General features: G+C 46.6%; 1 protein-coding gene across 5 annotated transcripts in view; it reads right to left on the reverse strand.

Annotated features, from left to right (window-relative positions):
* Window positions 1-431: 431 nt before the first annotated feature.
* The window catches only part of LOC128344816 (zinc finger protein 420-like), a 30,778-nt gene continuing 9,740 nt past the window's right edge, over window positions 432-21,469 (reverse strand). For 2 of the 5 annotated variants that reach the window (XM_053295722.1, XM_053295723.1), the window contains exons 3-6: window positions 8,452-8,568; window positions 7,253-7,335; window positions 6,567-6,693; window positions 432-3,406 (exon numbers count right to left, since the gene is read on the reverse strand). In XM_053295722.1, the coding sequence (XP_053151697.1) occupies window positions 1,521-3,406; window positions 6,567-6,693; window positions 7,253-7,335; window positions 8,452-8,485 (2,130 nt within the window). In that variant the 5' untranslated portion in view covers window positions 8,486-8,568 and the 3' untranslated portion in view covers window positions 432-1,520. Of the gene's footprint in view, window positions 3,407-6,566; window positions 6,694-7,252; window positions 7,336-8,451; window positions 8,569-12,231; window positions 12,362-21,469 lie in introns of those variants that run through there. The other 3 variants (XM_053295721.1, XM_053295724.1, XM_053295725.1) reach the window with 3 other exon arrangements.

A 21,469-nucleotide genomic window follows, 5' to 3' on the forward strand; every position in this document is an offset into this window, starting at 1 on the left:
CACCTTCCCTCAGGGGGCTGCCTTCTGCTCAGGGTCATGCTATGCAGCCAAGAGCCCTACTCATCAAGGATCTGCCCTTGACTCTGCACTTGGGTGGCAAGCTGGACTTTTCCTTTTCTTGGCTTCAGGTTATTCTGGATGCTTGATATCCCTCCTGGTCACTCCAGACTCTATGGCCCCGATTTTCAGCTTTGAGGGTTTTTACCATTTAACTGATTTTAAGCTTCTATAGGGGATTTTTGTGGAGTATTATTGTATTTTAACGTTTGTTAACCACCTTGGGATGCCTTATGAAAGGTGTAATAAAAATTCAATGCCCATGCACTCTTTCCACACATGCATTCTCTACATTCTGATGGGGACATTAGTACAATTTGAACTGCTAATACTATACAGATCAACTCAAGCAGCACAAAGACAAGTGACAGCAATGGGTTTCCCCTGCAGCCAAGCTGGAGAGAGGAGATTTGCACCTTTATTTAAAAAACAAAACACCAAAAGGGTCTTAAAAACACACCATTCAACTAAATGGGCAGGCGAAAGTCAGGGAACAAAGTTACTGCTCTGGGCCACTGGAAAAGAGGAGGAGGCTGGATGTGCAGTGAAGCATTAAGTTGGATAAGAAAGGCCACTACTTCTTTATTTAGTACATTTATCTATGACCCCATACCAGCAGCTCATGAAAGTTTACAAAATAAATGATAAAACCAAAATTAAAACCAAATGTTAAAAGAGTTTAAAATTTAAACAACCATTTGAAACAGCAGTAACAGCTATAAAACCAACATACAGCTAATCAAAGGCCTGATGAAATAAATGTGTCTTGAGTGCTCAATCGAAAAGCGCTCAATCGAAATTGAATGAATGAAAAGCTGCTAGAGATAGGGAAGCCCTTACAACCACAAAACTACTCCCCAAAGCTTGTGCCAAAATGAAGTTTTACAGGTATAACAGGCTCCTTTCTTCTTTTTGGCATAGGAGCTTCATGTGGCTCTTTTCTGTGAATGTGAATCCCTATAGTGGGATCTTTGATGTGAGGGGTGGTGTTAACTTACACTGAAGCTCTTTCCACACGCCAAGCATTTATATGGTTTCTCCCCTGTGTAGGTTCTTTGATGTCAACTGTTGAATAGACATCTAAATAAAAGTACAAGTTTTTCTTGTAAATGATATTCTTGCTTTAACCAAAGCAGATTAAAGTAGTTCTAGTCTTTCCTAAAGTGAATAAAATTTTAATCACCAGAGAGGGTTCTCTGGTAAGGAGTAAGGGAGTGCCTCGGGTCAAAACTATTTCCACACTCCCAGATTAGATATGGTTGCTCCCCACATTGAAAACTTTACTAAGAAGTGAGGCTTGCAATGTGCTTTAAACTCTTTCTTTGCTGTTTTTCCACAGCAGAACAATGTGGGATTCTGGGATTCATTTACATCCCTTTTTCTGAGATTCATTTACAACACTAATCAGAGTAGATTATTTGAAGTGAGATAAGTGACTTCCTGGGACAGAAACTATTCCCAAACTATAAGCCATTAGATGGTTTTTCTCTAGTGTGAATCCTTTGATGTGAAGTGAGGCGTGAGCGCCGACAGAAGCTCTTTCCACACTCCAAGCATTTATAGGGTTTCTCCCCAGTGTGTGTTCTTTCATGTTCAGTAAGACTTCCCTTGACCCTGAAGCTCTTTCCACACTGCAAGCATTGATATGGTTTCTCCCCAGTGTGAATCCTTTGATGTGAAATGAGGTGTGAACTCACAGTGAAGCTCTTTCCACACTCCAAGCAGGGATATGGTTTCTCGCCTGTGTGTGTTCTTTTATGTTTGGTAAGAGAGTTTGATTCATGGAAGCTTTTTCCACACACCAAGCATTCATATGGTTTATCTCCAGTGTGTTTTCTTTGATGTTTAGTAAGATTTCCCTTGTCACTGAAGCTCTTTCCACATTCCAAACATTTATTTTTTTTCTTCCCTGTGTGAATACTTTGATGTGAAGTGAGGCGTGAACTTATACTGAAGCTCTTTCCACACTCCAAGCAGTGATACGGTTTCTCTTTCATGTGTGTTATTTGATGTTTTGTAAGGTTTCCCTTGTCATTGAAGCTCTTTCCACACTCCAAGCACTTATATGGTTTCTCCCCAGTGTGGATTCTTTGATGTCTAGGAAGGGAATGAGCTAGATGGAAGCTCTTTCCGCACACTAAGCATTGATATGGCTTCTCCCCAGTGTGGGTTCTCTGATGTGAAGTGAGGTATGAATTCACACTGAAGCTCTTTCCACACTCCAAGCATTTATATGGTTGCTGCCCAGTGTGCATTCTTTGATGTTTTGTAAGATTTCCATTGTCGCCAAAGCTCTTTCCACACTCCAGGCATTTATATGGTTTTTCCCCAGTGTGGATTCTTTGATGTTTAGCAAGATATTCCTTGAGGCTGAAGCTCTTTCCACACTCCAAGCATTTATATGGTTTCTCCCCAGTGTGGGTTATTAGATGTTTAGGAAGGGAGTGTGCTCGATTGAAGCTTTTTCCGCACTCCAAGCATTTATATGGTTTCTTCCCAGTGTGCATTCTTTCATGTTGAGTAAGAGATTTCTTGTCACTGAAGCTCCTTCCACACTCCAAACATTTACAGGGTTTCTCTTTCATGTGTGTGATTTGATGTTTTGAAAGATTTCCTTTGTCAGTGAAGCTCTTTCCACACTCCAGGCATTTATATGGTTTCTGCCCTGTGTGGGTTCTTTGATGTCTACGAAAGGACTTTGCTCGATGGAAGCTCTTTCCACACTCCAGGCATTTATATGGTTTCTCCCCAGTGTGGGTCCTCTGATGTGAAGTGAGGTATGAATTTTCACTGAAGCTCATTCCACACTCCAAGCATCTATATGGTTTCTTCCCAGTGTGTGTTCTTTCATGTTTAGTAAGATATTCCTTGTAGCTGAAGCTCTTTCCACACTCCAAGCATTTATATGGCGTCTCCCCAATGTGGGTTCTTTGATGTCTAGGCAGGTAGTGTGCTCGATGGAAGCTCTTTCCACACTCCAGGCACTGATATGGCTTCTCCCCACTGTGGATTCTTTGATGTGAAATGAGGTATGCATTCACACTGAAGCTCTTTCCACATTCCAAGCATTTATATGGTTTCTCTTCTATGTGCATTTTCCACTGAGGTTGAAGGCTTGTTTCAAAACTCAAGCTTTCCTTATACGCAAGGCACAGACTTCTCTCTCTTACTTCCTCCTTTCCCCCCTGGATTGTGCTTTTATGGAGGTCACCATGCTGAGTCGCAAAAGGTCCATTGCTCCTCTTCTGTTTTGCTTCCATTTTCATTCTCTTTAGATCTCCGTTTTCATATCTGGCATCTCCCAACAATCTTCTGTGGGCTTTTCCCTCCTTCCTCTCCCACCTGCCACCTGCCAGAATGAAGAGAGAAAACTGCTCAGAGCTTGGGACAGAAAAGGAGCCTGAACTCCATGAACAACTCCCAGTTATATGTTCTCTTAATTGAAAAAACAATGGAAGTTTTGTATGTCTGAGAGAGAGAGAGGTTAATTCAGCAGGCAGAGTCCTGGTGCTGAGAGCATGTCCCAGTCTGCATTGGATACAGGCCTCAAATTGAATGTCTCAGGTCTTAAAATTTTATCATCCTCAGTAGCCTTCTGAAGCTGTTTGATCTGGTGTAGCTTTTAGCTTGCAATTATCAAATATGCCTGTAACAGCTAATCACAGAGTAAGCACACTGTTCCACATCAAGGGGCTGTATGGTGAAACAGATACCCCAAAGAGGCATATCAGCATGCAGGGTGTGTGTGTGTGTGTACTGAATGAGACTGAAGAAATCAGGATGTTGCCTTTAACCGGGAGCCAGGCCTGGCATGACAGATGACCAAGCCTGTCCAAGGCAAAAGTGTTAGGATTTGCTAGACATTGTCTCTGTTCTTTATTTCTGCAGGGCATGCTTCTCTATTTGAATGTATAAACTTCCATACAAAGCAGAGAGGGGCATTACAGTAACGCTGGAACTGACCACACTTACAAGAATAGCCAATCAAACCTGTTATCCCAAGAAGCTCAGGAAGAAAGCCTCAACATCCGTAACCTCAGATCAGTCCTGCACCCTCCTATCCGGTCAAGGTCTACACCAGTGATCCCTCCAACAAGGACTCCCAGATGCTGTTGGCTATTGCTCCCAGAATCCCCAAGCAAAAGCTAATGCAGCTGGGGATTCTGGGAATTGTAGGCAACAACATCTGGGAATCCTTGTTATAGGGAACACTGGTCTATAACCCATAGCACTGGGACTGATCACCCCTTTAGCTGGGTATATCTTTTGTCCATACATTTGTTCTCTGTAAACCCCCCTTTCCTGGCCATTTTGTCTGTATTGTTGGAACTGCCCAATTATTATCTGGCTGACCTTTTATCAATCTGAAATGTGTTATTAAAAGTTACATGAAATGTAACTCTATATTATGTTAGAAAATGAAATGTAATGTAACATGCTGCTGCTCAGGCCCAAATGGGTCAGTAGGGAGACAATGCCCAGATCTTATCTGAGCTGCTGGAGGCGGTTCATTTATAGGTCACCTGGGAGACGGTGCCCAGATTTCAGTTGGCAACAGGTCATATTTACATATCAGGCTGTTTATAGATATGAGAAATAAATAAATTCACTCAGGTAATGAAAGGTTGCCTGAGATCTAGCGCCCCTATGGTGCACACTAGCTGTGTCCATCTGGGTTCTCCTACCTGTAGAAGCACAGGCTCAATAGCTGGGTCACTGTCAGGATTTCATCTTGTTTAGCGGATCCCTCATTGGGCAACACCCCGATTTTCCAGTGTGTGCTCCCAGGGTTGGCTTAAAATAAATATCCTGGTGCCCAGGGGTGGAGCTATAATTGCACGGGCACATTCTAGGAACATGAGCAGCCCAGCCTTTGGAAGCCCCCTCGCTTCTCCCTCTGCTGGCTGGCTACTCACTCACCATGGCCGGCCACTGTCGCTGCCACTTGCCATGCTGTTAGCCTCACCACCAACTTGCCAAGCTCCCAGGCAAAAAAAGGACCTGAATGGGGCCTTCTTGCTTCCCACTGGCCCAGAGCTGGCTGGGAAGGTGCCATGGGCATGTGCAGCGTGTCTCTATCAGGGTGCATTGACTGTGCATTCCTAGCCAGTGGGACACAAGGCGGCCTTGTTTGGGGCTTTCCTGTTTCCCACTGCCCTGGGCACCTGGTGAGCAGGCATTAAGGAGAAGTGGCAGCATAGGTGGAGAGACAAACTCCGCTGTGGGTGAGCAGGGCCCCACCAGGGGGCACCAGTGGTGGGGCCGAGCCTGTGTTTTCTTTATCTGACATATTTTTATACCGCCCAAAACTCACGTCTCTGGAGTGTATTCAACACAGGCCTCTCTGCCCTCACAAAGCTCTTGCTCGTACCTAACACTCTCCCTCCCTAGGCTGGCAGAGGTGCTGTTGAAGTCCCCCAGCCTCGTTATCCCAGGAGATTCCAACATACACTTCAAGACCTCCTTGTCCAGTGTGATTCTGGATTCCTTGACTTCCATGGGTAGGCCCAAAGTTATATCATGTGGGAGGGGAAGCACTAGATCAGACTCTACTCAAGTATGGACAGTTGTCTGGAGGCTGAAAGGCGATGCGGGGGGGGGGCGGGGGGCAGAAGGAGGATGGAATGGGTTCATAGCCTTGATTATTCCTGCTGGCACCACATACGGACTTGCCTCTGAAAGGAGGCATCTCACGAGACCTGCCTTTAGTGATAAGAGGCATCTCACGAGACTTGGCTTGCCATCAGTCCTGTTACACAGCAGAGAGGGGGAACCTTCTCCTAGGACCAGTCTCAGTACAGATGTTTGATCTCCCTCTCTCCTACTATGCTTAAGATTCCCTCCAGACTGTCAGACTCCTTAGGAGAGGGACTGCAGCTCAGTCGCTGAGCACCTGCTTTCCATGCAAAGGGTCTCAGTTCCATCCTCTGGTAACAACTCCAGGTAGGCTAGGGAAATATTTCTCCGAAAATGCAGAGAGCTGCTGCCAGACAATGTAGAGAAGGCTGAACTAGAAGAACCCTGGAAAAGGCAGTTTTATATGTTCAGGGTCTATCAGAAAGAGCCTCTTGGGGGTTCCACTTTATTTCTTGTTTTTACAGAGCCAGCATGGTATAGTGGTTAGAGTGCTGGACTAGGACCGGGGAGACCCGAGTTCAAAACCCCATTCAGCCATAAGACTTGCTGGGTGGCTCTGGGCCAGTCACTTCTCTCTCAGCCTAACCTACTTCACAGGGTTGTTGTGAGGAGAAACCTAAGTATGTAGTACACCGCTCTGGGCTCCTTGGAATAAGAGCGGGATATAAATGAAATAAAGAAATAAATATGATGCCAGCTTCCTCCATTAAGCACCTGCCTTTTTATGTTCATAACAACCCTATGAGGTACAGCAAGAGATTACTGGTCCAAAGCCACCCAATGCGCTTCACTGCTGAAGGGACATTTGAAGCAGGATCTTCCTGCTTCTAATTCAACACTAACAACCGTACTGCAAAAACAGGGTCTCTTACCCAGAGAGGCAACATTCCAAAAATTCTCCTCCATGACTTCCCTGTGCAGGGCTTTTTGGTCCAGATCCAGCAGAGCCCACTCCTCCTCACTGAAATGCACAGCCACCTCCTCAAAGGTCACCAGAGCCTGAATCAAGAAGAAAACATTTTCTCCCTCGTGAGTCACATAACAGGGCTTTCCCTTTCAAGCACAATCCAAAAGGGTCCTTTGTTAAGGGGAGATGGTGTGAGAAGGGTGGGGATGTTCCCACCAGGACTGCTTAGTATATTTATACATCATTCAAAGTGGTTTAGAGAATAAAAGAAATGTGGGGTGGGGGGGTGGGAGAGAGAATGGCCCACTGTCCCAAAGGGACTCCAGTTCTTTCAAAGAACACCACCACCACACACACAAAACCCAGCATAAATACATCATTAACAGCCAGTGGAAAAGATGCTGTGCTGGAGTGAAGAGCTAACCCTTGCTCTCCCGCTGCTAAATATCGTAGTGCCATCACTTTCAAAGGCAGACCCTTGCCAAGTTAACAAGATTCAGGCCTTCATGTGAGGCCTTGACAGCATTCTTAGTGAGCAGCTTTGACCAAAGCCAAAGGAAAGACATATTCTTTCAGGCCAAGCAGGACTTGGAGGGAACATAGATTGCCTATTTGTTAGGCATCCTCCATCCCCAATGATTCCTCCCCTACCTGATCAGGTCGTACTGATGCTTCTTCCACTTCACCAGAAAGAAGAGATGGCTGAGAATGCATTGCCAATATGACTCCGGCACCTGCAAAGGATGCAAAATGGTGGGAAGATGTAGGAATATGAAATTTACAGAGAATTGGGACTCAGGGAAACATAAAAGCAGGGCGAGGGTCCTTAAGCTGCCCTTCTGTAAGATCCCCCTCAACATGGGCTCTGACTGGAGTCTATTGAAGCTTCCTCTGCTTGAAATGATTATTTGCTTCCATTGGTGCCTGCACCTGAAGTAGCACAGAAGACGCCAGACAGAAATCGGGTGAAAGATTAGCAGAGGATTTAGACAGGCAAAGTCCTGTGGGGGAAAGAATTGCATTTCCCCTCCTCCCGGATGGTTATTTCTCCAAAGCAAAGATAAATTATTCCAGCTGGACCCCAGGTCTTCCCCCTTCCGGAAGGACAGGGAAATGCTACGACTTCGGGGGACCATACGGGAGAGGGGTTAGTTCCCTTCTCCTAAGCCCCACTTGGGCCAAGTGTGAGTGAGTGTGAGAGAGAGACAATGAAGCAGCCTTGCCTGACCTCTGCCCCAAATGATTCCTCCCCACCTGTGCTCCTCCCACTCTCACCCTTCCTTGCAGTGCAGAAAACTGGGATGCAGAAAACCGGGTTAGAGATGGGTTTTCCCACCCAGAACTGGGTTTTCCCACCCACATTTTCCTGGGGATGGCATTTCTCCTCCACTGCAACCCCAGGACTTCTTCACCCAAATACATTGAGGACTCACTAGATCCTAGATCATGGGGCCCCCTAATCCCACTTGTGGGTGTAGGAGAGAAGCCTAGAAGCCACTTTGCAGAAGAAGAGGAAGGAGCTGGAAGCTATTTTCCCCATTTTGTTCCCTTGGATGGATGCTCATCAGGACTAAACAGAAGCACAGTGGAGGCATTTTCAAGTGTTTGCACTCTTATTTCCCACTCCAGTGAAGAGTGGGAATTGCTCTGGAGGTGCATCCTCAGATGCTTCCCCCACGTATCTTTCCCAAAATTGGTCTTGTGGATCAAGCCACCATGCATCATGTTGCCTACGTTGATCAAACTAACAGGCTGGGCATTATATGCACCATTCTCTCAGTTACTTAATTATCCAGGCTGATCTCTCTCACTTTTATGCTCTCTTTTAAGGTAAAAGGAGGGAGCCTTACCCGGAGAGGGCAGCATGGCAAAGTTCTCCTCCATGACTTCCCAATGCAGGTCTCTTTGGTCCGGACCCAGCAGAGCCCACTTCCTATCTGTGAAATGCACACCCAGTTCAATAGAGCCTGTAAAAGAAGAAAACATTTCCTTCCTCACAGATCACTTAAAGGTTCTTTCCAGTTTAAGCAAAATCTAAACAGGGAGTTAAGGCAATATGGTGTGAGAAGGGCAGGGTGGAAAAGATGCAGTGGAGAACACCAGCAACAGCCCTGGGAATAGATGCTGAGCTGACACTGAGGGGCACAACTAACCTCCCCCTGCTCAATATTTGAGAGCTGTCATGTTTGAAAGCTCAGCTAGCAAAAAACACACCTTCATGAGTGGCCTTCACAGCCTTCCTAGTGGGTAGCTTTGACTGAAGCCAAAGCAAAGGGAGATTCCTTCAGACCTAGGGGGATGTAGCAGGAACAGAGGGAACCTGCCTGCCCCAGGTCTTCTTCCCCCAACAATCCCTGCTCAAATTGATGTTTCCCCCTGCTTTGACACAAAGAAGAAGTAGCTGAGAATGCATTGCCAACCTATTTCCTGCAAAGGACACAGAAGAGTCAGGAAAGGCTCCCTCTCTGTACCTTTTATCCCTTTTTATATGCCTTCCTATAATGTATGTTGTGTATTTTTATGCCCCTTATGCCCTATACTTTATACTGGCACGTGACCACAATAAGAATTGATTGACTGAAAGTGTCAAGAAGATGTGGGAGAGACTGAAATTATTATTATTATTATTTCAATTTCTATACCGCCCTTCCAAAAATAGCTCAGGGCGGTTTACACAGAGAAATAATAAATAAATAAGATGGCTCCCTGTCCCCAAAGGGCTCACATTCTAAAACGAAACATAAGATAGACACCAGCAACAGTCACTGGAAGTACTGTGCTGGGGGTGGATAGGGGCAGTTATATAAAGTCTCTTAAATAAAGAAAGATAGATATTATTATTACTATTTATTTGATTTGTATACCACCCTTCCAAAATGGCTCAGGGCAGTTTACAATAGGGATTTTGGCAAGGATTTTGATGCCTTCCTTTATCATGGATAAGTGGAAATTATTCCTACAAGTACTTTGGTCGCCCTCCTGCAGGATCCCGCTTGGAATGGCTGTGACCATGGTCCAATGCAGATGTGGTTGGCCCAATCCTTGAAGGGCCCATTTCTCCAAATGATTTTTTATCACGAAGAAATTCCTTCTTTTTAACATAGCTTGTGGCGAGCAGAGTTGCCAACAGTGTTTTCTCTATTTTTTTAATCTGTGTGCAGAATGAGTTTTGTTCTGGGTGGCAGTATCAAGGCAGTGTGTTTGCACCTGCATTCCGAGTGGGACCTTCCTGATTCAACCTGAGCGGGATCTAAAATTCACTGAGCGGACATCAAAAAGCTTGAGTGTGCGCGCACTCCTTAGAGGGAAAACTGATTGCCAACTCTGAACAAAGCTATTCCTGGAGATTTCTTTCCCCCACAAATGTTTTACACCTGATCAGGCCATTCAAATCTCCAGCACTGCTTCCATTCGCTTGAAAGTGGTTTGAATGAACCCAAAGAGAAGAGAGCTCTTGGTTTTGCTGATATGGGTAGGGGGAGAAAGTCCAGGATCTGGGTGCTGAGAAGAACTTTGGGTTGGGTGAGCAGCACAGAACAGTTTCTTATGGGGTGAAAGGGAATGTGGGGGCAGAAAAGACCCTGGGAAATGGGGGGGGGGAGACTCACAGGTCCAACCCCCTGCCAATGGCAGAATAATCAGAATGTTTGGGGGAAATACTCAAGAAATATATTCTCTTAGAATGCCCCATGACAATCATTGTAAGACATAGTCTATTATAAATTTGGAAGAATGAGTTTGTTTGTGGCATTGTTTGTGCGAAAAAAGGTCAAACTTCTCCAGACACCAAATGTGTCAGATGCATTAGCTGAAATCGCTATTTTTTACACTGGAATGTGCTGGGGAAAGCTTTAATATTTATTTATAAGAAGAAATTTGGTCCTGTCCAGTTACTGCACCATTTTGGCTTGAAATTCATAAGGTTAGCATTAAATTGCAGCTATCATTGCCTCTCAAGGACATTCCCTGCATATAGAATCTAGCATTACATCAAGAATGGTGGATTCCTCATATTATTATTTTTTGCAGGTGTGTGCGGGTGGGGTGTGTGTGTGTGTGTGTCCCGAAAGGATTATAATACAGCACTGGAAGGACAAATCTACTCCTGAATTGCAACTTTGGATAACTGACATGTGTGCCTTGTCAGCATTCAACTGTTTTTCTGATGAAAAGGTTAAGAAGGTGTGTTCCCACCCCCTTCCCTTTTGTGTTTCCAAGGTAGGTTGTATCTTATGTTAAAGTTATGCTTAAGGGATCTATCTTTATTTTTATCCACCCTCCCCCCCCCGCTTTAGTTATACTTACAAATAACTATATAAAAAAGATTGACCAAAGGTGTGACTCAGTATAAGGCAGCTTCCTATGTTCCTATCTTGGAAAGATTCTCTCACCTCAAAGAGCTGCTACAACACTGTTTTCCACTCCTGCAGGGCAACGAGCCCATTGTGCTGCCTGCTTGTGTGGAGGAGAGAGTGGAAAGAGAGGCAGACTGAGGGGGCAGATGCTGCAGGAGACCTGTTGTGGGTAGCAAAGCCTAAGGAGAACCTGTTCAGATCGCACAGCCTCTACCAGCTGGCAGGTTGATCTCTAGCACTGGATCACCACCTAAGGATGTCTATATCAGGTGGTACAGAAATATGATCACTCAATAAAATAAAACATCTTAACTATTACTTGGTATACTTAGGACATCGGAAGGCTGTAAATGCCTTACCTTTACTTGTAAGAAGGAAAATCTTTGAACAATCAATTATGTTTAAATAGGATACAGAAAGAAGTATTGCATATATTTATGTTTTCCCCCCAAATTAGTTTGTTTTTTTAAAAAATAACTGGAAATACTAGGTTTCCCCCCTGGCTTCAACATACCAAGAAATCCTACTTCTCTGCCTTTCCCTCCCCACCAGCAGCTGCCTTACCTACCTGCCTCCCCCCCCTCCACGCTTCAGCCAGTACCTGGACTCCATCCCACCCCCACCGGGCAGATCCCACCAACCCTCCTGGGTCTCACCAAATCGCTCTGGGTGGAAAAGACAATGGCGGAGCCCGCCAACCCGCCCAAAGAGAGGTATCAAGTTCATCTCCTTATTCGGGGCTTTTCACGCTGCACCGGCCGTGCTGAAACAGGATCGGGGGAGCTCTTTGCATAGGACGCGGGTGGGGGAGGAGGAGAGAGGAGCCGCTTCCCGTGCAAGAGGGAGGGCCGCGAGTCTCCTTCACCCCAGCTGGCTGCTCCTCCCTTTCCCGCCCAGACTGATCGAGGGAGAAGCTGTCCCTTTTGGGCACTTAGTTTTCCCAAGAAGGAGCAAAGCCCTTTAGGTTGTTCCCAACCACAACATTTCCAGATTACTGAACTGAATGAGGCGGTGGAGGAAGAAGTTTCTGCCTCCTGGTCCGCTGATGGTTAAATCCACTGGCACTCGAAGAGGCTCAAAGTTCTGGTTAAGCTTCGTGGAGTACAGCCATACAGACAACCAGAAAGATGGAAAACGAAAGGAAAACCACCGGGGCTCTTTCTTTTCTTTCTTCCCCCCCAGCCTCACAGTTGCCTCACTTGCCAGCCTCGCATCTCTTGCTAGCCGCAGCCCTGGGACTCCCCTTCACTTCACCCCAGTTTGTATAGGACTTACCAGATCCCCCCGAAACCGGGCTACTGAATTGATCCCACATGGTCCAGGTTACAAAGGGAAAGGGAGGAACAGGAAGTGATTTCCACATTTGTCCTTTCTTCCTCTTTGCCACTCTAGGAATCGAGATTCCTTCATTTTAACCCTTAGATACACAATTCCCAGAAAAATTGCCCTGGAGAGGCAGCAGGGTGTTTAAACGTGCTTGCATTCCACTGCTCTCTCCAAAGCACGATGGGGAGGTGCATCTGATTGTAACTGATTTCAAAAAAATGTTTTTAAAATGGTTTTTGTATTGTATTTTGTATTTTCTCTCCCCACCCCCTTTTTTTGGTCTGTTAGGATTTAATGTGTGTTTTTATCTCATGTTTTAATGTTGTGTTGTAAGCTGCCCAGAGAACAATTTGTTTGGGGGCAGCTAACAAATAAAGTTTATTTATTTATTATTTCTTGTTTACACAGTCAGACAGGTGTTATCTATCTATTTATTTATTTATTTATTTATTATTTATAATGATAAATGCTACGCCATCTCCCAAAGTGTCTCTCTCCCTCTCTCTCTCTGGAAGTCTATCTCCTACCCAAGCAGCAGGAACCTCTCTCTGGGTCTTTATAAGCAGCATCATAAGCAACAACCAATGCATGTATTCATCCACCTTCCCTTCCCCCAGTACTAATTTCACACCAGAGCTACTCTCCACATCAGATCCTGAGGAGCCTGGTGATCTGTTGGAGCACCACGCAAATGGCTGCCAGGCATGCATGGAGGCCATGTGTGTGCTGGCATCATGCACAGGTTGCTGGGGAAGAGTACCTCCACATGTGCTGATAGCTGGCATCCTCTGTGTTAAAGGGGCTGGGTGAGCCCTCAATTTTAAAGGGATTGTGCTGCAATTCAGAAGCCGAATTGCATTTCGAACACATCCCTACCAAGCTGGAGGACTTCCATCTTTGTTAATCCTTGCAGAATGCGTCAATAGGCTCTGCTAGGAAAAAAAGAAATCACAATATTTCCAATGAGTTATTAGGACTTTTGAATCACTCTTTGGATATAGATCAATTTTTGAGAACAGAACTGTACCCAGTGGGCATACTAGATTCTATGATTGTATATTGAAGGAGCTACTGAGTATTTTTATTGGTTTATTTGCAATATTTTAAAAATCTTATTAATATAAATTTTATATTAATATCCCATATTCCAATGCCTTGATTCGAGTTTAAGAACATAAGAACAGCCTGCTGGATCAGGCCCAAGGCCCATCAAATCCAGCATCCTATTTCACACAGTGGCTCACCAGATGCCGCTGGAAGCCACAGGCAGGAGTTGAGGGCATGCCCTCTCTCCTGCTGTTACTTCCCTGCAGCTGGTACTCAGAGGCATCCTGCCTTTGAGGCTGGAGGTGGCCTATAGACTTTTGACTAGCAGCCAATGATAGACCTCTCCTCCATGAAGTTATCCAAACCCCTCTTAAAGCCATCCAGGTTGTTGGCTGTCACCACATCTTGTGGCAGAGAATTCCACAAGTTGATTATGCGTTGTGTGAAAAAGTACTTCCGTTTGTTGGTCCTAGATTTCCTGGCAATCAATTTCATGGGATGACCCCTGTTTCTAGTGTTATGTGAGAGGGAGAATTTCTCTCTATCCACTTTCTCCACACCATGCATGATTTTATAGACCTCTATCATTTATAGACCTCCTTGCAGTCTTTTTGCTAAATTAAAAAGTCCCAGGTGTTGTAGCTTTCCCTCATAAGAAAGGTGCTCTAGGCCCGTAATCATCTTGGTTGCCCTCTTCTGCACCTTCTCCAGTTCTACAATGTCCTCTTTTAGATGTCCTTTTTAAGATGTGGTGACCAGAATTGTACATAGTACTCCAGGTGTGGCTGCACCATAGTTTTGTATAAGGGCATTATAATATTAGCCGTTTTATTTTCAATCCTCGATTTTAATGTGTTGCACTATTCCGTCACATGTTGCAACGCTTTAACTCTTGCAAATCTCGTAGTCTGGAAAATGCCCAAGAGAGACAGGCAAATGCTAAGACTTCTCAGGGGAGCCTAGAGGAGGGGAGTTCGGTCCCTTCACCTAACTCCTCAGTCTGGGGGTCAGGGTGGGGGGTCACGCAAATAATTCCTCATCCTCTTCACACCACCCACTCTCAGCCTTCCCTGGAGCACAACAAAGAAAAGGAAAGCTGCTCCATGGGGTGGGTGAAAAAAATGTGGGTAAGGAAGGCACACTTTATTTATTATTATTATTATTATTATTATTATTACATTTATATCCCGCTCTTCCTCCAAGGAGCCCAGAGCAGTGTACTACATACTTGAGTTTCTCTTTCACAACAACCCTGTGAAGTAGGTTAGGCTGAGAGAGAAGTGACTGGCCCAGAGTCACCCAGCTGGTATCATGGCTGAATGGGGATTTGGACTCGGGTCTCCCCAGTCCTAGTCCAACACTCCAACCACTACACCACGCTGGCTCTTTTCTTTCTCACCACTGCTCCTGCCAAGCAGCAGCTGCCTTTTCCCTGCGGTTACTCCCTAGGCTCACAGAGGTGCTGTTTAATTTATGGTGTTATAGAGTTACATTTGGAATACTGGCAGATAGCCAGACTAAATGACTCTTGAGGAGTCCAATTGGCATTTAGAGCAGAGGTCCCCAACAGGGGGTACTAGTACCCTTTGAGATATTTGAAGAGCTTGCAGGGGGTATTGCAGGAGGCGGCAGTGGCCAGCGCTGGCTTCCTACCACAGCTCTGTGCAGACCCCTGGCCCCTGCCCTGCCCAGCCCTTGCCTGCTTAGTAATGGAAGTATAACCTGATTTCCTATTTGCGGTTATCCCCCACCCCTTTGATATTTAGGGACTGGCTTGCCATAGGGCTTTGATATGGGGGGGAGGGGTAGGGCAGATTGAGAAGATTCTGAATATTTAATTTGAACCAGATTGGGGAATTTGTAGGATCTATCTATCTATCTATCTATCGGCTTGTTTAAAGGCAGAAAATTACAAAAATGTCTGGAACTGAAGGCCCCCCCTTATACCATCATATGGAATACCCCCATATGGAATAATCTGTCTTCATAAAAAGGGGGTAAAATACCCATTTCTGTCCCAGCCTTTAGATCACCTGGAATGATTTGACATGGGGCTTTGGTATTGAGCAGAGATGTAGGGGAGTGTAGGAGGAATATGTATATTCAAATTGAAGTGGTTTGGCAAAATGGTTGGTTTTTATTTTTTATTTTTTTTAAAATTAAAAATCATCAAAGAAGTCCTGAAAGTGGCTTGTTGCAAGGCAGAAAATTACAAAAGCTTCTGGAACAAATATATTATACATATATATTTATAAATGCACTATGCTCAAGTTGGTTTGCAACGCAGAAGGTCTGAGTGAGAACTGTGAAGCATGTGTTGTGCTTTTTCTTTATTTTTTCTTTAGAAATGCACTGTATGTCCAAGCTGGTTGGACATGTCCAAAAATCTCACTTACCCACTTGCACTTTTTACACAGTATGTCATCAGTCAGTATGATTCTGTAATGATATGAAATGTTAAAGAGGCCCCCCTGCACATGATGATTTGCCCCCAGCCCCCTCACCCCGGGACAGCCCTTCGCAAAGCAGAGAGCGAGGAGAAGGGAATGCGCCAGGCAGTCAAGTGTGGCAAGACTTGAGGCAGGGCCTTGCCAGCCTGCCTGATCGGTGTGGCTGGGTCATGGGAGCTGCACTGCTGCCAGGTGGAAGTGTGGCAAGACCAGCAGGCAGTGCCTGCCTAAAATGAGTGAGGGGCAAATCCCATCCCCAGGCCCACTCCGACCTTGCTTCGCCCCTGAAAGTGGACATCAACCCCCAAAAGATGCGAGACACAAGAGTATGGTAATAAAGGGCCACAATTTATTGATCAGATTGGAGGCAGGTGTGATAAGGGACTGGCGCTCCACCCCCAGTGCTGTAACTAAAGGCAGGCCCCAGCAGGGCGGTGCCTTGCCTGATAATTACTAGCAGCGAACATTGGTCCAGCCAGCCGCCAGTGCTCTAAAGCAGAGGTTCCCCTTCTTGGCCAACCTAATGCCAGGTCTCTGTCCTTAACGACACCCCCCACCCCAAGAAGCCAACAAACTTTCCAAAGGGTGTCACCCAATAGAGTAGAACGAGCAAGGTCAGATTCTCTGAGTCGCCAAGCCTCTAGCGAACAGACCTGCTCGTCCCATAACCAAATGCTTACCTGAAGGTGCAAAGAGAATTCAGCTGTTCCTCCCCACCGCACAGTTCCTGCCACAGCTAGGTTAGCCTAGCTTGACACCCCGCCGCCCCCCCCCCACAGCCCACCAGCCACTCAGTGCAGCAGCCAAACCCCACCTCAGATCTTCCAAAAAGAGTCGTGTGCCCGCAGGCATCAAGTGGATACCAATCCCTCAATACAGCTCGGCAGATGAAAAAATTATGTCTGGATGTTCCAGGCACTCCACCCCCCCCAAGGAATGAACAAACAGGGAAAGTGCAACATTAACTTTTCTTCGTGCGATATCAGTTCTCCCCAGTCTAGCTACCTCCCACCAAACCCTGCATTGCAGCAGTTTCGACCCGATAATGATTAGCTCCAGGCAGCACCTCTGTACCAATCCTATGTCTTCCCATGCCCTGTGAATAAGAGACAGAACTGACTGAGTAACTATGTTGTTTCCCCCAAGGTGAAGCAGCAAAATATCAGGCGAAGGATTAACCTCCAAATATTCCTGCAGAACAGGCAAAAATTGGGTGAATACCATACCCCATCGGCTGATCCATGAGATCGAAGCCCACCTCCCCAGCCCTAATTGCATTCCAGGCTCGCCCTCACATGCCACCTTGTGGGACCAGAACACAATGGAGTACCCCAGGAAGAGGACTTGGGCTCGTTCAGCCGAGTACACTGTTCCTGCAATGAGAAAGACAACGGTGACAGCACCAAACATACTTCAATGCACGTATCACTTGTAAACGCCTGAACGCCACCAGACAATCTGCTGAATGTCAGAGCCAGGAAAATCTAAATGAGATGCTGCAGAGTTTGCGTCAATGCAAAAGGAATGTAGGGACAAATGCCCAGTAGGGACCCCAGCCGCTGCCAGGGCCCTACGAACAACAGCCCAGAATTGGAATTGAGATAGAGGCGTCCCATCTGCATGTATGAAGAGGCAACCCTCCTTCTAACCCCGCAAAGCTATGTAACACTGCAGAGCTTGCACCAGGCAAAGTGCTGGGTTATCAGCATGGTGTAGCACAACCACCTGTCCCCTACCCTTTTGATCAGTTTTGAAAAAACACAGTAGTAACTGAACACAGCCTGACTCAATAACAAGGTCCCTCCTTTGCCTGAGGGGCCCCTATTCCCTTTGACAAATAGCTCACTAGCCCTGAAATATCCAAAGAATGCCACTAGGGTAGCTGCATGAAACAGCACCACCTCGTACTATGATGAACAAATGCTCCCAAACTGTCCAACTGCTCCCTGCACTGCCTAAGGGGAAAGGGGCCTCCTATCGTTCGGTCGTGCTGGCGTTTCCCTGGACCACCTTTCCAGCATACACCTAATCTTGAAATCCCCTGTGAAATCTTGAACCCCCTGCACCTTAGCAATAAAAGTGAGCACAGTCAGATGGTACTTGTGGTCAAGCCCTGCGCTCACAAACGTACTAATCTGTGGGCACAGCCCATACCTGTTCAATTTGTCATAAGTGACCCTGGTGCTCGGGGCCAAAGATGATGAAGTTGCTCTGAGTACCTCTATGCACCAAGGCTCCACTGCCAATCGGGCACCTTGTCTGGGTGCCGTGCCAAAAACGGTGCACCTGAAAACTAGATAGGACATCCGCCAGGCTGTTCTGAACACCCAGAACACGGTGTGTGATAAACAGCATGTTGTTTTTAAGACAAGCAAGAATGAAGGCCCTGACTAGGCGCATAACCCTGGGGGACAATGATGTTTGTCGGTTAATTACCTGTACTGCAGCCTGATTGTCACACCAGAATCTCACTGTGATGTTTTGAAACGGGTCAGTCCATATATGCACTGCCACAACTATAGGGAAAAACTTGAGAAATGTCACCACCCACTGCTTAGGCCATCTAGCAGCACACCAATGCCCCCTAAAACACACGCCAAAGGCAAGGCCGCTGGCTGCATGAAACTGCACCTGCAGATCAGCCTTTAACAGTAAAGTATCCCTCCAGAAAGACACACCATTATAGGAGTCAAGAAAGGCCACCCACAACTCCAAGAACGCCCGCATGGGTGCAGTGACCCTGATGCAGAAATGTGGCTCCCTAATGCCCTTCATTGCGTCTATGAGGCATTGCAAGAAGGCGTGACCAGGCGCAACACCGTATATGCAAAATTAAGATGGCCAACTAAGCTTTGCAGCTGCTTCAGAGTAATATTCCTAACTCGAGACCATTCATCCAATAGGGACCTCAACAAGGTCAGCTTCTCCACCGAGCCTAGAACACCCCTCCCGGGTATCTAGTTCAATACCAAGGAAGGTAAGGCAAGCCACTGGTCCTTCAGTCTTCCCATGGGCAAGAGGGACCCTAAGTCCGAGCACAAATCCAGAAATGATTCTAATAAATGTGCACATTGATGGGTACCCTCCCTCCCTACAAAAAATAAAATCATCTAGCAAGTGAGCCGCAGTATCAAGCCCTGCCCTGCGTGAATCGCCCATTCCAACATGGAACTGAATGCAGAACAGGATACTGAACACTACATGAGCAGGGCCTGATCGATGTAAAAATGATCCTGAAAAGAAAAACCCAGGAGGTCAAAGTCTGCTGGGTGCACTGGAAGGAGGCGAAATGCTGACTCTATATCACACTTGGCCAACAGGGCGCCCTTCCCACAAGCATGGACAATATGCACTGCTTCATCAAATAACGCATAGTGCACCGAGCAGAGCTCTGGTAGTATACCATCATTCACAGAAGCCCCACGGGGGAAGGAGAAGTGATAGGAACACAGGAAGCTGCCATATGCTGAGACAGACCACAGGTCCATCTAGCTCAGAATTGTCTACACCAGGGATTCTCAACATTGGGTCCCCAGATGTTATTGGACTTCAACTCCCATAATCCCCAGCCAAATCCCCAGCCATAATCCCCAGCCAAAGGCCTGGGGATTATGGGAGCTGAAGTCCAATAACATCTGGGGACACAACGTTGAGAATCCCTGGTCCACACAGACTGGCAGCGGCTTCTCCAAGGCTGCAGGCAGGAATCTCTCTCAGCCCTATCTGGGAGATGCTGCCAGGGAGGGAACTTGGAACCTTCTGCTCCATCCACTGAGGGGAATATCTTACAGTACCCACACATCAAGTCTCCCATTCATATGCAACCAGGGCAGACCCTGATTAGCTAAGGGGGAAAGTCATGCTTGCTACCATAAGACCAGCTCTTCTCTCCTTCAGGATGTATCAACCTGAACAGGATATATTAACCTGAATGCTCCAGGTGCTTTCTTAGGTACAGCACCCAAAGGGGACACCTGCACTGTAGCGTGGGCAGGGGCAAGTTCTTAAATGGACCAAGGACTCTTCCTAAGGCTACCTCCTTCTGGATCTTATTAGCAACCACTCCTTCCATGCCCTGCACTGATTTCAAATTCTTGGCAAACCTATGCTCTCTGGGTGATGTGCACGGAATCTGAAAACCAAACTGAAAACTATGTAAAAGATAAGAGGCTTTGTAACAAAGTGGGTAACTACACAGAAGACGTACCAGAACAGTGATCTGAATTGGGCTGGGCCCCTTTCCTGTTAGACCCACCCTGAGGCACTCCTCCCCCTTTCCTGTTGCTAAACTGCTGATCCTTGAAACCTTCTCTAAATCCCTTGGCCCTAGGACAGATGTTACCTGAGTGACAAATCCCACCACAAATCCCACAAATCCCACAGTCGTGTGCCGGAACCTACATGGTGATCTTGAGCATTTCCCATTGCTGTTAACCGCCCCCATGGTTCAATAGGCTTCCGCTTGGATTTTTCCAGAGCCCTATTCGGCTCCCCTTCTTTGATAACTGGTTTGGGTTCCCTAAAAAACAGGTGGAACACATCCACGAACTTGCCCCTCCATATCTTCTCCTTAACTGCAGGCAAAAGGTGATTGCCCAGAGGAAGGGATGTATCACCAGGTGGGTAGTTTTTCTGGGCTATTGCAGGTGTGGTGGAAGCTGAAAGCCCCCACTGGGGTAACCCCCTCCCCCCACCCCTTGCCAAACCTGACTGCACGCACCATAAGGTGTAGGCAGGCCAAATACCCCAGGATACCACCCATAAGGGCTGGGAGGAAAACCATAAGGATGCATCCACCAGGCCAAAAACCCTGTGAAGGCTCACATAATCCATGATCCCCTGGAGCTCCGCTGTCCGCCTCCGCAGCTCCTGATCCAGGTGTGGCTTTATCCTTTTCTTGCATTAGGTCAGCAGAGGCTGGCGAAGGTTCTGCCTTTTCAGCTTCTAAAGCAGCCAGCCTATCAGAGAGATGGCATAAACCTGACTCTCTTCTCACCCCGGTTTACCTTTTTTAGGGGTGTGCAATTCGGGTTTTCGGTGATTTGGTTCAGGACCCAAACCGAATCACCCCCGTTCTGTTCTGTGCCCGAATCTGGGCTACCCGAATCACCCCTGATTCGGTTCGGATCCGGATAAAATCCGAATCCGAATCAATTCGGGTAAGAAAAATGGGTCCCAGGGGCAAAATAGTGGGGTGGAGTGGTAGTGCCCAATGGTTGGAGGCTACCACCCAAATTTCAGGGGAATTGGGCAAAGGGCTGATTTTTGGGGAATTTTTGAAGTTTTAGTGTCTTTGGGGCAGATTGGGGGCATAACGTGGGATCTGGGCAAAATGAGTGGGGTGGGGTGGTAGTGCCTAATGGGTGGAGGCTACCACCCCAATTTCAGAGTCATTGGGCAGAGGGCTGATTTTGGGGGAATTGTTGAAATTTATGCTTCTTTAAGGTTTACCCCCATAGAGAAGCATTGAGGTGTCAGCAAATGTATAGCTTCACACGGGGGGCAAAGGGGTGGCCTAGAGCAGTGTGGGGTTGGTGGTAGTGCCAGGTAGGGTCAAGGAAGCTACCTGAATTTTTTCAAAGGATTTGGGCAGAGGGCTGATTTTGGGGGAATTGTTAAAGTTTATGCGTCTTTAAGGTTTTTCCTCATAGGGTATACATGGAGCTTTCAGCAGCCCCATAACTGCACTT

The sequence above is a fragment of the Hemicordylus capensis genome, chromosome 2 (assembly GCF_027244095.1).
Source record: "Hemicordylus capensis ecotype Gifberg chromosome 2, rHemCap1.1.pri, whole genome shotgun sequence".
NCBI lineage: Eukaryota > Metazoa > Chordata > Lepidosauria > Squamata > Cordylidae > Hemicordylus > Hemicordylus capensis.